Source organism: Urocampus carinirostris, chromosome 9 (assembly GCF_059441175.1).
Source record: "Urocampus carinirostris isolate Australia breed hairy pipefish chromosome 9, RoL_Ucar_1.0, whole genome shotgun sequence".
Lineage (NCBI taxonomy): Eukaryota > Metazoa > Chordata > Actinopteri > Syngnathiformes > Syngnathidae > Urocampus > Urocampus carinirostris.
Genome location: NC_142357.1, coordinates 31,176,196 through 31,189,506, shown reverse-complemented (window position 1 = coordinate 31,189,506; position 13,311 = coordinate 31,176,196). Strand labels below are relative to the sequence as shown.

General features: G+C 38.4%; 2 protein-coding genes across 2 annotated transcripts; one reads left to right on the top strand and one right to left on the bottom strand.

The window, feature by feature from the left end:
• Positions 1–720: 720 nt before the first annotated feature.
• Positions 721–6,524, bottom strand: nek12 (NIMA-related kinase 12). The gene is made up of 2 exons (XM_088344121.1): positions 5,289–6,524; positions 721–2,223 (listed from the first exon to the last, which is right to left on the bottom strand). The coding sequence occupies exons 1-2, from the start codon at positions 6,265–6,267 to the stop codon at positions 2,018–2,020; spliced, it is 1,185 nt and encodes a 394-aa protein (XP_088200247.1). The 5' UTR covers positions 6,268–6,524; the 3' UTR covers positions 721–2,017.
• A 3,012-nt stretch (positions 6,525–9,536) lies between these two features.
• pin4 (protein (peptidylprolyl cis/trans isomerase) NIMA-interacting, 4 (parvulin)) lies at positions 9,537–11,692 on the top strand. The gene is made up of 4 exons (XM_088344120.1): positions 9,537–9,687; positions 9,890–9,960; positions 10,047–10,166; positions 11,499–11,692. Exons 1-4 carry the CDS (start codon positions 9,651–9,653, stop codon positions 11,655–11,657), a joined length of 387 nt encoding a protein of 128 aa, XP_088200246.1. The 5' UTR covers positions 9,537–9,650; the 3' UTR covers positions 11,658–11,692.
• Positions 11,693–13,311: the final 1,619 nt, after the last annotated feature.

The following is a 13,311-nucleotide window of genomic DNA, read 5'->3' as shown; positions in this document are numbered from 1 at the left end:
TTTTATCCATCCCCAAAATAAATTAATAACTAATTTGGGCTACAGATTGAATTTAGGAAATTGTATTTCAACAAATGATACCAATTTCAGCTTTTTATTGGAAAATATTATTCCATAGAAGTCTTTGAGTTAATAAACACAATAAGAAAAAGTATTTGGAAAGCACTGATTATTATATTTTTGTGTATTCTGCACTCTATTTCAAGTGAAGTATTTTTCAAACAGAGAAGTTCAAAGGTGATTAACTAATTCACATCATTTTATTAGGCCTGCAGGAACTTAAAATGTCTGATCTTGAAAACATATATGGATCTAAAGAGTGTTTTGCCCAAAAACAGCATTCCCTTTTGACTTCAATACCTAGGAAGTGACAGCTCAGCACTTCTACACAGTAGTGTTTACATATCAATGCCAATGAATTGAGAAATAAAGTATCCTCAAAAACTTCAAAACGATTTTACTATATTTAGTATTTAACATTTTGTATGTTTTTTTTTTAAAACTGTAGTGTTTGATACTTAAATAAGCAATAAATTCAGTTATTTAAGATATTACGGAAAAGTTAACATTCTTTACATACTATTCCATTAAATATACTTACAATTAAGTTATATCAAGTCCCTTGAGGCCATCCATTACGCTGCTGTGGGCATGAGTGAATATGTGTAAAGAACCGGAACAGGACCCAGATGCGTGACGTTTCTCACACAAGCCTTTTATTTTACGGGAAATGGGGAGTCATACACGTTAGTCACCAGTCTGGTGAGGAATGATAGAAAGCCAGGGGCCGATGAGATCGATACCAATTGCCCGAGCAGATATCGGACACATGGGGTCGATACCGGACAGGACGGGACAGACAGGATTGATATCAAAACAGGATATCGAAATTAAACAGGACAATCTAGACCGGAAAGAAACTGGAAACCGATATTAAACAACGGGACAAACAGGATTGATATCAAAACAGGATATCGAAATTAAACAGGACAAACTAGACGGGAACGAAACTGGAAACCGATATTAAACAACGGGACAGACAAGATTGATATCAAAACAGGATATCGAAATTAAACAGGACAAACTAGACGGGAACGAAACTGAAAACCGATAGTAAACAAGACAAAATAAACGGAAACAATACCGGACAGGAAATACCAACAGGAAACAGGACCGAGTCGAAACCCGCGTCTTGGCTGGCAGAGGTTCGTTGACAGACTGACAAAGAAAGAGTGAGAGCACTGAGCTTAAACAGACGGAAAGCCAATCTGTCAACGAGCCGCGGCTGGCGCCACACGGGCGGGGCCAATTGGGCGCCATGGCAACCATGACAATATGATTTTTTGACAAATTAATCATCATATTAATCAATTGTTAAAAAGGTCACTTAAAACAATTCAACAGCTGCATTTAATATAGAAAACATGAACTATTTCATGTGAATGAACTCTATACTTAAAAGAAATCCATAGCAATAAAAATGAATAAATTAGGAATTGAGAAATATTCTCATAACAGTGAAAATGTTCTAAATAAAGATTGCATATTCAAACTTTAGCCCTTTGGAAAAAACGGCACAGATGGCATTTTCTTCGCTTGTTTGTTTTACATGGAAGCCCATTGACAGGAGAACAAAAAGTACATTCATTTTGCATAGAAGTTGAAAATTCCTCATTTTAACATTCAATTGATGTTGATGGCAATTTGTAACGAACATATCGCATTTCACAGTCCTCAAAATTTCCTTTCCTCGTTGCATTGTGAAAAATGTAGTCAAGAAGACGAACTCGTCATCACAATGTGTCTTGTAACTATGCTGACCAGACTTGCACATACAGTACTGTAAATTCAGGGGAGTTTGTCTACCCCTAGTGGTGAAACACCATCAATGCAGCCACACGCTTACTCATGAACACGTGTGACCTGAAATGGCCTTTTTATGGCGGAGATGTTTTTTTTTCTCTAATCTCTCCAAACATCACACGCAGTCCAAATGTTCCTTATGTATTATTTATTTTTAGCCCTTCTCCTTCATTGCTTTGAGCGTGACGGGCATTCCGCCATCATCACAGAATTGGAACTCGTCCAAGGAATCGTCCCGGTCAAGATCGGAAGTGTGTAGTAAATCGGCTGCTTGCACGTAATCATCTTTTTCCTCTTCTTCTTCAAAATCGTCCGGATATTCCACTTGGTCACCAACATCTTGGCAACACTGTGAAATATCTTGTAAGAAAACAGGGATTAGTTTATTAATTTGTAGCACAACTCACAGCATCCCCCCACCCCCTCCAATTATTATTACTATTATTACAAAAATATAAATACAAAATATTTTTTAAAAAATCTCCATAAATAATTCAAATGTAAATTTAACTTAATAATAATCAAACAATAATATACTTTATAAGTAAATAATGTAGTATGACATCGTATGACGTCACATGTAACGAGGCAGCGGGGAATATTCTTGTTACAGTGACAGGGGTGTCGTTTTGAGGGATTGATAGTTTTTCACAAATATCAATTCAAAACACCATATTTGTTGCCATATTTGGCAGGATTACTTTAAGGTTGAGGTTGAATGCAAGACAAAACGCGTGACTCTTGTTTCGGTTGAGACACTTATGAATTTCCCCTCTGGACGAGTGTGACTTGGTTTCCCCTGCAAGAGAAAAGTTAAGCGATTTACTGTAGCTATAATATCTTTTTGTTTGAAGTTACAGTAATTGTAATATTTATATTACAATATTATACTTCTTAAATTTCTTTTAATTTAATTGCATTTATTTATGATTCCATATTTTATCAGGGCGGACATTTTGTCAAAGTGACGTCAAGGTACCAAAAGGCTTGGTTAACCAATCACAGCTCACTTTTTTTTCCTATATTTGGTCATGAAGACGCTGCATTTTAGAGAAGCAATTCAGACTAAATCCCACTGAGATTGTTCCAATTCTAACCTCTACGCAAAAGAGGAAATGTAAACAACAACAACAACAAAAAACGCTGATAAAAATACATTGTAGTGTTTAATAGCGTCAATCCAAATTAGGTTTGGTGACGTAAAGCGATGTCAAGTTGGTAGAATAATGTAGTAGTGTATACGGAAAAATAAATTGCCTAACTAAACTTAGAAAAAAAAATCATACACAGCTTATTTTCCACAGTTTCTATTGTCAACTGATGTACGACAAAATCTTCTCAGTAATATAACTGCCTTTTGTTGTACAGGTATTTTGTCTCTCTATGCCCGTTCTTGGGTCAAAACCTGAAAAATCTGACTTTCGATTGTCTTCGAATGCACCATAAAAACCCTTCAGCATTGTGATTTCCTGTGGACAACTATGGTCAACTCGTCGCAGTAAAAGACAAATGTAAACATTTTATGTTTATAACATATAATAAGAACAAAACATGTTTGTATATTGTGAAGTATTATTTTACACTGTCACTCAAATGTTACTTTTATTTGTCTTCTAATATTGTTTAACTTTCTGATATATTTTATTTTGAAGTCTTTATTTGTTAAATAAGCATTGAAATAGGTAAAAGTGATAATGGACATGGATTAATTGATGCCAACAAGTGTTTTTGCTTATTTTAAGCCCTAAAAATTGACTTTTAATGTTGGATGTTGTGCTTGTGTAAACATAGAACCTTTAAAGTTAAAAAGGTTTAAATAGAATGTTTTTTCTCTTGATTAAGTATGTGTCAACAACGCCAAACTGAGTTCAGAGAGTCTTTATATTTATAATTTTCCCCCATTTAAAAAAATCTGCTTTTATCTAACTTTTAGCAACGCCTTTCAGGATGCTTAACACATTAAACAGAAGGAACAGAGGGATGGTGGGGAGGGGTTTGGTTAGAGCTTGACTTTATGCTTGTCATTCCAGTTTTTTGTTAGTGTAAGGTGAAAAAGGTAAAAGTTAAAAAAAAATCTGGTTTCAAGTACAGTCCAAACACCAACACAAACCCCATAAAAGATTTTAAAAAACTTTTTCGAGTGCATCTAAGAAATGCATGCACTTGCATGCGCATAATGAATGTGAACATAACTTTAAGCCAGGAGATCGCAGCGGAGAGTAACAAAGTTAATATACACTGCAAAAAATAAATTCTTACCCGACAGGCAAAAACATGCTGCTCATTTTTTCTTATTCTATGATATTTTATTTAGTTTCTTAAACAGAACAAGAAAACCAGTCAATATTATTTTATCTCGCACATAGCACATTATTTTGCTGATTGCACTGTTCTTCCCTTTCTATACTAGAAAAAAAAACTTAAAATATATACTTTTTATGTTTCCTGCCAGTATACTTTAACCACTTGTTTATCTCGGGAGTTACATTCCAAAAAGAAGAAGAAATCTGTGAAGTAGAAGACTTATTTTTGGTCATGATTACTGATGTGACTCAGCTGAGCCCGCTCATTTGGTGCCAACCACCGCGGGTTCTGATTGGCTCCCTGTCAGTACTAGAACCCAGTCCGGTCAATCCCCTGTTGTCAGTCCGTCTGCGAACCTCAGTGAACACTAGGCAAGCCTTTTTCAACCCTGACTCCCACCTGTCCCGTTTTTTTGCTCCCGTCTGTTTCCGGCTTCGACCTGTTTTGATCCTGACCACGTCTGCTCTCCCGTCTCGGCTTACGACCTCTTTTTTCCCCCTACTTTACCACTGTCCCGTTCTGGCTTACGGCTCGCTTCCGACCCTGACCACGCCTTGCTCTCCTAGTCCCGACTACCGACCCGTTTTTTTCTGTCCCTGACACCGCCATCGCTCCCTACAGAAGATCCACTTCCGTGTTTGGAGCACCATCCGAGTACAACAGCAACTTGCCTTTCGCGCCCAGCGAACACCGGATCGTGCGCCCAGCCCTTTCTCTTTCCTCCAATAAAACTTGTGAGAAACATAACACAATTAGGTCCTATTTCTGTTCTGGTTCCGACAGTTTTTTTTTTTTTTTTTACGATTATTAAACATTCTACCCTGAAACCAAAAGGAGAAATATTTTCTTTACAAGCTCAAGCTTTGTTAAACAAATAGAAAATGCTGTGTAAATGTTTTTATTAATGTATTTTTCAACAAATATCTACTGCAGAATGCAGAACACTATGAAAATGTGCAAAGTAGTAAAACTCCATTATTTCTGGGGATGACTATACTTCTTTGTATATTATTAAAATAAAAAATAATGTATTTGAAATAAGCACATTTTTCTGCCATTGGGGTAAAAATGTATATTTTTGCAGTGCAAATAATTTTTGATGTGACGTTTGTATGAATTACCAAGAAGTTCGGCAGAAAGTCCACTCGTTGACAAAAACGAATGCTGGCTTTGCTCCCCCAAAGAAGAAGAACTCCCCCCATCGTCCTCATCGAAGTCATCTGGGTAAAGATTCTGTCCACCGGCGCATTCACCCTCCTCCTCCTCTGCACCGTGCTCCTCTTCCTGGGCCTCCTCACATCCCACCGCCTGCAAGTGATCTTGCACAAATTCACTTTTAACGATATTGGCCGCGCTCAGTCTATTTCGCGGTTCGACGTTCAACATGCTCCCGATTAAAGTAGTCACGTTCTCCGAGTAGAGGTCAGGGACGGGTTCGTACTCCGCCTTGGTGATTTTACACAAAAGTCCGAGGAGATTGGAGGCGGCGAAGGGAGGCGTGAGAGCGCAGAGCTCGTATAAAAGGCAACCGAGAGCCCAGACGTCGCACTCTGAACTGTAAGGAACATCCTGGCACAATTCGGGGCTCAAGTAGCAAGGGGTTCCCACACATGTGGACGCCATGTCCGCTGTGTTGGTCATCACCCGAGACACCCCGAAATCGCCTAACTTCACCATACCTTGTTTGGTTAGCAAAACATTTGAGGTTTTGACATCCCGGTGGAGAATTTTCACCTGGTGGATGTAACTCACGGCTAAAGCCACCTGTGCGAACCATCGCACGACCGTCCTCTCTGCAAAATAGTCACTGGGTTGTCTTTCCTTGACCCTGTCGTCCAATGTCCCTCCTTCGCAATAGTCCATGACGATGTGGATGCAATCGTCTTCGGGGCTGAGGAAGACCTCGCTGCAGTTAACGATATGAGGCTGTTTGAGTTTCCGGATGATCTCCGCCTCTTGGAGGACGGCCTTACGAGTTCGGGAGCTCCCCAGTTTGATCCTCTTCACGGCGTGCAAGGTATCCGACTCCGTGTGCCTCATTAAGAAGACTTGTCCCGATGCGCCCCGGCCTAGAGACATCACCTTCTCGTACTTGTCCATTTGTACGAGGCCCCGGTCGGAGCCGTCTGGCGCCGATCTGATTCGCGCGAGACTGTCAGGGGAGTCTTTTGTGTGGTGGTTGCCGTGGAGACCAGATACTATGTGTAAACAGAGGAGGTTCCTTTGTGTTTTGTTCCTGGATAATTCCAACAAAATGGGATCTTACTTGAATTTTGAATATGAACATGAACTGACTCTTGCATCTTAGTGGAATATAGTATTTAGTACATAATTATAAATTGTATTAAATCCAAAAATGTTTAAAGCAGAAGTCAACCCGAAGCATTTTCTTGGACAATGTTTCTCAACTGGTCTGACTGGAGGACCACCTTAATTACAATACACGATCCAAATAAAAAAACAATCACTTCTTAAATTTCTTGAAGAAAAAGATTGGTCAACATCTGTTTTTGTGGTGTGAAATGGCAGGTATCAACTCACATTTTAAGGGCATTATCGCCATCTACTTTTAAGGAGTGTACTTTTTTTCTACTTAGCATTATTTTGCTGAAGTGAAGATCCACCATTCCACTATTGGGTCGCGATCCACTAGTTGAGAAACACTGCAAAGCCCACCAATGTCAAACTCATGGCCCATGGGCCAAACATGGCCCATTCATTGTTTTATGTGGCCCGCGAGACAATGCTAAGAGCAGCACGAGAGAAAAATGAGCATGGCGTTTTACAATAACCTGTCATTTTAAATATGTCCGCTACACCTCACCAAATTCAGGCATCAAAGCACAAACTGTAGCTCTATTTGCTGGCTATAATTGATCAACCAGAGATGTTATCCATCAGTAGGGTCACGAGGGTGCTGGAGCCCATCACAGCCATCTTCGGGGACACCCTGAACTGGTTGCTAGCCAATCGCAGGGCACACAGAGACAGACAACTCACTCGCTCATTCACACCTAAGGACAATTTGGACCGGCCAATTAACCTAACATGCAGGTGTTCGGGAATGTGGGAGGAAACCGGAGTGCCTGGAGGAAACGCACGCAGGCATGGGGAGATTATGCAAACTCCACACGGCAAAGCTGCTGTAGCTGAACTTGAACCCTGAACCTCCGCACTTTAAGGCTGCGCGCGAAACCACCCAGCCGCCTCGCAGCCTCAGAGATGTTATGTTGTGTAAAATAAATACACATTTCTTGACCTACAAGTATTTAAGATAATAGACGATTAAATATGTTAGTTCATGTAATTTTCCTTATTACTCAATTTAATAAAAAAAATTCTAATGAATGTGTGTGGGGTTTTTTTTTTTTTACCCCTGAAGGTGCTAAATAATATACAATGTGGCTTTAGGCTTTACATGATATCTAATCAGATGAATCTTCACTTGAAAGCAAGAGTAAAAATTGTCACTTCTGATAAAGATGGAACAAGTTGTATACGCCTTATTCAATATACTGTGATAATTACGATAATATTTTATTAGAATGGGAATATTTTTTTACCTAATACATGATATATCATTTCTCAAATCAAGTTAATTTAAGTCATGTTTATTTGTATAGCCTGTTAATCACAAGAAGTCTCAAAGGGCTTGCACAGACCACAGACTATCACATCAATTAATAAAAAATGTGCATAAATTATTATCGGACCAATAACAATGACAATAACAATATAAATAAAATAAACGAAATAAATAAAATAAATTAAACGATAAAAATAAATGCACAAAAATACCCTAAGAAAAAGCTGAGATGTTCATAGAGATTTATGAGATAAATATATGAAATAAAATAAATTCAAATAAATACTGTATACAAATAAACATGACTTAAATTGAGATATGAATTTAAACTTTATTTTGTGTTTTTTTTTGTTATCGGACTGATAACAATGTCCTTATAATACAAATAAAATAAAAATGAATAGAACAAGGGCAGCACAGCGGTTAGCACGTGTGCAGCACAGTTCTGAGGTCATGAGATTGAACCTTCCTGTGTGGAGTTTGCATATTCTCCCCGTCTCCCCGTGCTTGCGTGGGTTTCCTCCGGGCACTCTGGTTTTCTCCCACATTCCAAAAACATCCATGTTAGGTTAATTGGCCAGTCCAAATTGTCCTTAGGTGTGAATGAGCGAGCGAGTGAGTTGTTTGTCTCTGCGACTGGCTGGCAACCATTTCAGGGTGTCCCCTGCCCACTGCCTGAGGACAGCTGTGATGGGCTCTAGCACCCCTGTGACCCAACTGAGGCTAAGCGGTGCACACAATGGATGGATGAATAGAACAAATTCAACAATAGACATAAATGCACAAAAAGACCAAAAGAAAAAGCTCGGACGTGTCCGGCCTCATGACGAAACCCTATGATGGATAAAATAAACAATAAAAGAATAAAATAAAAGCACAAAATAAATACATATGTAAAAAAAATCAGAGTACAGATCAGAATAATAACATAAAATATAAACCATGGAGTGTGGCTTGGTGGTGGATGTTAAGCGCACAGCCCCATGGTGCAGAAGTTCAGGGTTCAAGTCCATCTACCGCAGCCTCCCCGTGTGAAGTTTCCATGTTCTTCCCGTGCTTGTGTGGGTTTCCTCCAAAAACATATATATCAGGTTAATTGGCCAGTCCAAGTTGTCCCTAGGTGTGAATGAGCAAGCTAATTGTCTGTCCCTGTGTGCCTTGTGACTGGCAACCAGTTCAGGGTGTCCCCTGCTCACTGCCCAAAGATAGCTTGGATGGGCTCCAGCACCCCGTGACCCTACTGAGGCTAAGTGGTGCAGATAATGGATGGATAGATACACCATAAAATAAATAAAATAAATGTATTAAACAACAGTTAAAAAAACGACAACAAGAAGGTCATTAAAACTAATCATATTTGTAAACATTTGGGTGTATTTATGGTGTAGTGTGTGTGTTCATTAATATTTCCTCGTCATTTGGGTTGTTTGTACAGTTTGGTTATAATGATTACGCAACATTGCGGTGGAAATTTTGTTTGGAAGTGTTTAATGTGTTTTTGTAACGCATTATTAATGCCCTAGTGTGTAATATTTGACCACCAGACGAAAATGCTGTCTAATGCGAACAAAAAACAGTCACGAAAATAATGAAGTAGTGGAACACTATCAGAAATATATGTTTAAAATATGAATGAGTGCCTACATTTTTAGTTAGATTGCAAGTTGTATTTTTGAGGATTATTAAACGGAGAAACCATCGGAAAAAAAATCACTCGCACATTGTACGCTAGATGGCGAAATAAACACGACCGGGCTACGTTGTTTCGACTTTTTGTCGTAGAAGAAGACTCGTGCCTTCGTCTACTGCGCATGTCCATCAAAACAGAAGCATGATTGTATGCTAAACTTCTCACATCTCCTCTTTTTTAAACGTTCAGCAAAGATTTATTTGAAAAATGCCACCAAAAGGAAAGGGTGGCAAGGCTGCTAAGGGTTTGTACTGTTTTATTTTGAGTTTTTGCTGAAAACTTGTTTGATTGTCTTATGTCAAGACTCGTTGGCTTGCTACTGCACTTGCATGCCTAATGCATGCATGATGTTGTATGTAATGCATGCAATGCCTAATGGTTGTTATTATCACGCATATGTTCTTATATATATGTAAATCATCCTAATTTCTGGAATTTCCACTTAGGAGGAGGTGCATCGGGTAGTGCAGACACTGACAAGAAGGATAAAACACCAAAAGGAGGCACTGCAGTTAAGGTCAGATATCTTATTTCTATTTATATTTTATGCAAGTTAGTTTGTGTAGACTTAATCCAAACTTTATGTGTATACCTTTTCTCCAGGTTCGCCATATCCTCTGCGAAAAACATGGCAAATGCATGGAGGCAATGGAGAAGTTAAAAGCGGGTGTCCGTTTCAGCGAAGTTGCATCTCAGTACAGTGAGGACAAAGCGAGACAAGGAGTAAGATGATTTATTGAAGTCTTTTTTCAAAAGCAATCACATTTTCATCATATATGGTATTTTTTGTTGTTATGTTGTGCTATTTGATATTGTTTCACGGTTACCATTGTTTAAATGCTTATTTAAAGAAAGATAATGTGGAGGGATGCAGCAAAACAAAATTTCGGGGCCCACACAAAAAATACTTAAACTTTGTCCTAAACAGCATGGAAATAAATGACATACAATAAAATAAAGCGTTTATTTTGCAGTGACTTGATTGAAAAGCACGATATAAAATATTGAATAAGTTACTATTACTAGCTGCTGATTTCAAATTAGATTGTTAGATTATTAAATAAAAGTAAGTGCCTAAGACCTGCATGTGGAACTGAGCAGGTTCAGCGTGTGGAGAGGTCCAACTTTGTTGGCAAAAAAAAAAAACATCTACTCAGGTGTAAGATCAGTCTGTAGTTTGCAATAGTCTGTGCAGGCCTTTAAGACTCCTTATAATTAAGTGCGTCACAAATAAACATTACTTGACATTTAAGTGCATTAAAAAGCAGCAAAGTGCAGTAAAGTGACTGGTTTAGTTAAACAATGAATAGCATTTAGCTGTTTAACTGCACATTCGCTCTCTTTTTATTTACGTACAATTTTTTGGGGCACTTTAGCTTTTAATGGACGGGACAGTGAATACAGACAATAAAATTGTAGGAAAAGGGAACTGATGATGGTGCAGTATTAGGCAATGTCCAATGCTACAAACGAGTCACATTTGCATATATGCCGTAATGAAGTAATATTACTAAATTGAATCGCTTTCGCTCACGGCTTAGCGCCAGCTAATTAACTTGAGGGACTAACAGAATTCCAATGTCAAGCACAAAATTCATGTTCACGAACTAAAACTGCCAAACTGTAGATCGTTAGCCCTGAAGTAATAGAACGTAGACATGAGCCAAAGTCTGACTAGCGGCTAACAAAAATGTAGAAGCAGGAGGACACACGAACTTTGTAGAAAATGTTTGGGAATCGAATAAGCTTGATTAAGCTCAATTTTTGACCTCTATCTCTTCTTCATAACAAATAAACAGCCGCCTTATCCACAAATTCGCCTCTGAGTGAAAGCCAGCTTCATACATCTCGCCTCACTTTAGACGTGATGTCATCATACCGTCTTTTAGTAGCCTTTTTTTTTCTTTTTTCTTTTTATTTTGCCTAAAATCAAAATTGCACTTTTGCTCATTTTCAGCTGAAACATTTTCTCTGCCCAAAATTTGTTACACTCTTAGTAATAATATTAAAGCGCTTATGAAAAATATGTTGGCCAATGTCTTGTGTTTTGGACAGGGCGATCTGGGTTGGATGACGCGAGGATCCATGGTTGGACCTTTCCAAGAGGCTGCTTTCAACTTGGCCATTTCTTCCATGGACAAGCCAGTTTACACCGACCCCCCTGTCAAAACCAAATTTGGTTATCACATCATTATGGTGGAGGGGAAAAAATAACGGGTCACAACAATAAATCTGGACATTCAATTTTACTCTGAGCTTTATTGTGAATTTTGTTATTTGTGTTACTTTCTTGATACAATGTCTGCTAGGGAAAACAAAAGAAGTATCTACATTATCAGACTATTTCTTAATACCTTACATATGCACAACCTAAAGTACTATATTTTTATATGTTATTAGTTAAAGAAATTAGGCTGACTTGTAGGGCAATAATCAATTTGATAGGTTGTACAAGATAGTAGGCATATTGGCAAAATTGCTTGGAATTATATAAGATGATAAGATGATATATAAGTTCATGTCATGGGAACCTGTAGTGGGTTCAAATCCAGCTCCGGACTTCCTGTGTGGAGTTTGTATGTTCTCCCCGTGCTTGCGTGGGTTTCCTCCGGGCACTCCGGTTTCCTCCCACATTCCAAAAACATGCATTTCAGGTGAATTGGCCCGTCCAAATTGTCCCTAGGTGTGAATGAGCGAATGAGTTGTCTGTCCCTGTGTGCCCTGCGATTGGCTGGCAACCAATTCAGGGTGTCCCCTGCCCACTGCCTGGAGATGGCTGGGATGGGCTCCAGCCCCCCCGCGACCCCAATGAGGATAAGCGGTACGGCTAATGAATGAATGATATATAAGATGAAAACTCTGATGTAGCCTAACATTTGTCCATCTTGTATAACATCCAGAAGTCAAATTTACTTATAATAATAATAATAATAATACATTGTATTTCGAAGCGCCTTTCAGGACACCCAAGGTCGCTGTACATAGAAGTAGTACACAACAATAAAGGAAGAGTAAAACAAACAAGTAATAAATAGGCAGATGGTCAAGAAAAGGCAGCTCTGAAGAGGCGAGTTTTGAGTCCGGATTTGAAGGAGGACAGGGTTGCAGAATTTAGGAGGTGGCAATAAGTTCCAGAACTGGGGGGCAGAGCGGCTGAAAGCTCTGCTCGCGATGGAGCTGCGGTGAGCAGGCTGTATCGTGGGATGGAGGAAGGAAGATGATCTGAGGGTACTTGCCTTAAGTAACATATTTATTCTTTACACTGATATGCTGTTAATTTACACAGCTCAATGGAAAATTCAAAGAAATTCTTTGAAACCTATTAAAAAGAAAACATCGGTGTGGACCCTTGAACCTGATTAGCATTAATTTTAAGTGTTACTCAACACTTAATTGACATTAAAACTACACTATCTAGTGCAATATTAACATGCCAAATCATGTGAACGATAAATGACACTAGTGTATACACAAACACTAGCGTTGTTGCTAATAATAAACATTTCAGTTTTTCAGGGTTAAGATGCAAGAAATTAAGTGACATCGAGCATGTGCAGCCCTTTGAGACTTCAGCGATTCAGGGCTGTACAAATAAACATTACTTGACTTGAAATTTCCAAATCACCTCTATTTTTTGTTGGATTTAATTATTTAGATATGATGAATAAAGTTCAGAAAATAAAAAGGTCAACTAAAAATTCATGTAATTTATTTTAGTATCAATAAAATTCTAGTTAAGCCCCAGACAGCTTATCTTCACATGTGTTGTCCAATCAATTGCAAATTTAAAAATGCATTTGATCATGTGCAAGATTAAATATTATTAATATATAATAATATTTTGAAAGAGTAAAGTAAGTGGGTTGCA

Bases quoted from the DNA above. Each gene is read 5' to 3' on its own strand.
- nek12 (XM_088344121.1), bottom strand. From the start codon at position 6,267: ATGGACAAGTACGAGAAGGTGATGTCTCTAGGCCGGGGCGCATCGGGA. The intron at 2,224-5,288 runs GTAATTCATACA...TTTTCTTACAAG, and splicing joins ACTTTCTGCCGAACTTCTTG to ATATTTCACAGTGTTGCCAA.
- pin4 (XM_088344120.1), top strand. From the start codon at position 9,651: ATGCCACCAAAAGGAAAGGGTGGCAAGGCTGCTAAGG. The intron at 9,688-9,889 runs GTTTGTACTGTT...ATTTCCACTTAG, and splicing joins GGGTGGCAAGGCTGCTAAGG to GAGGAGGTGCATCGGGTAGT. The intron at 9,961-10,046 runs GTCAGATATCTT...CCTTTTCTCCAG, and splicing joins AAGGAGGCACTGCAGTTAAG to GTTCGCCATATCCTCTGCGA.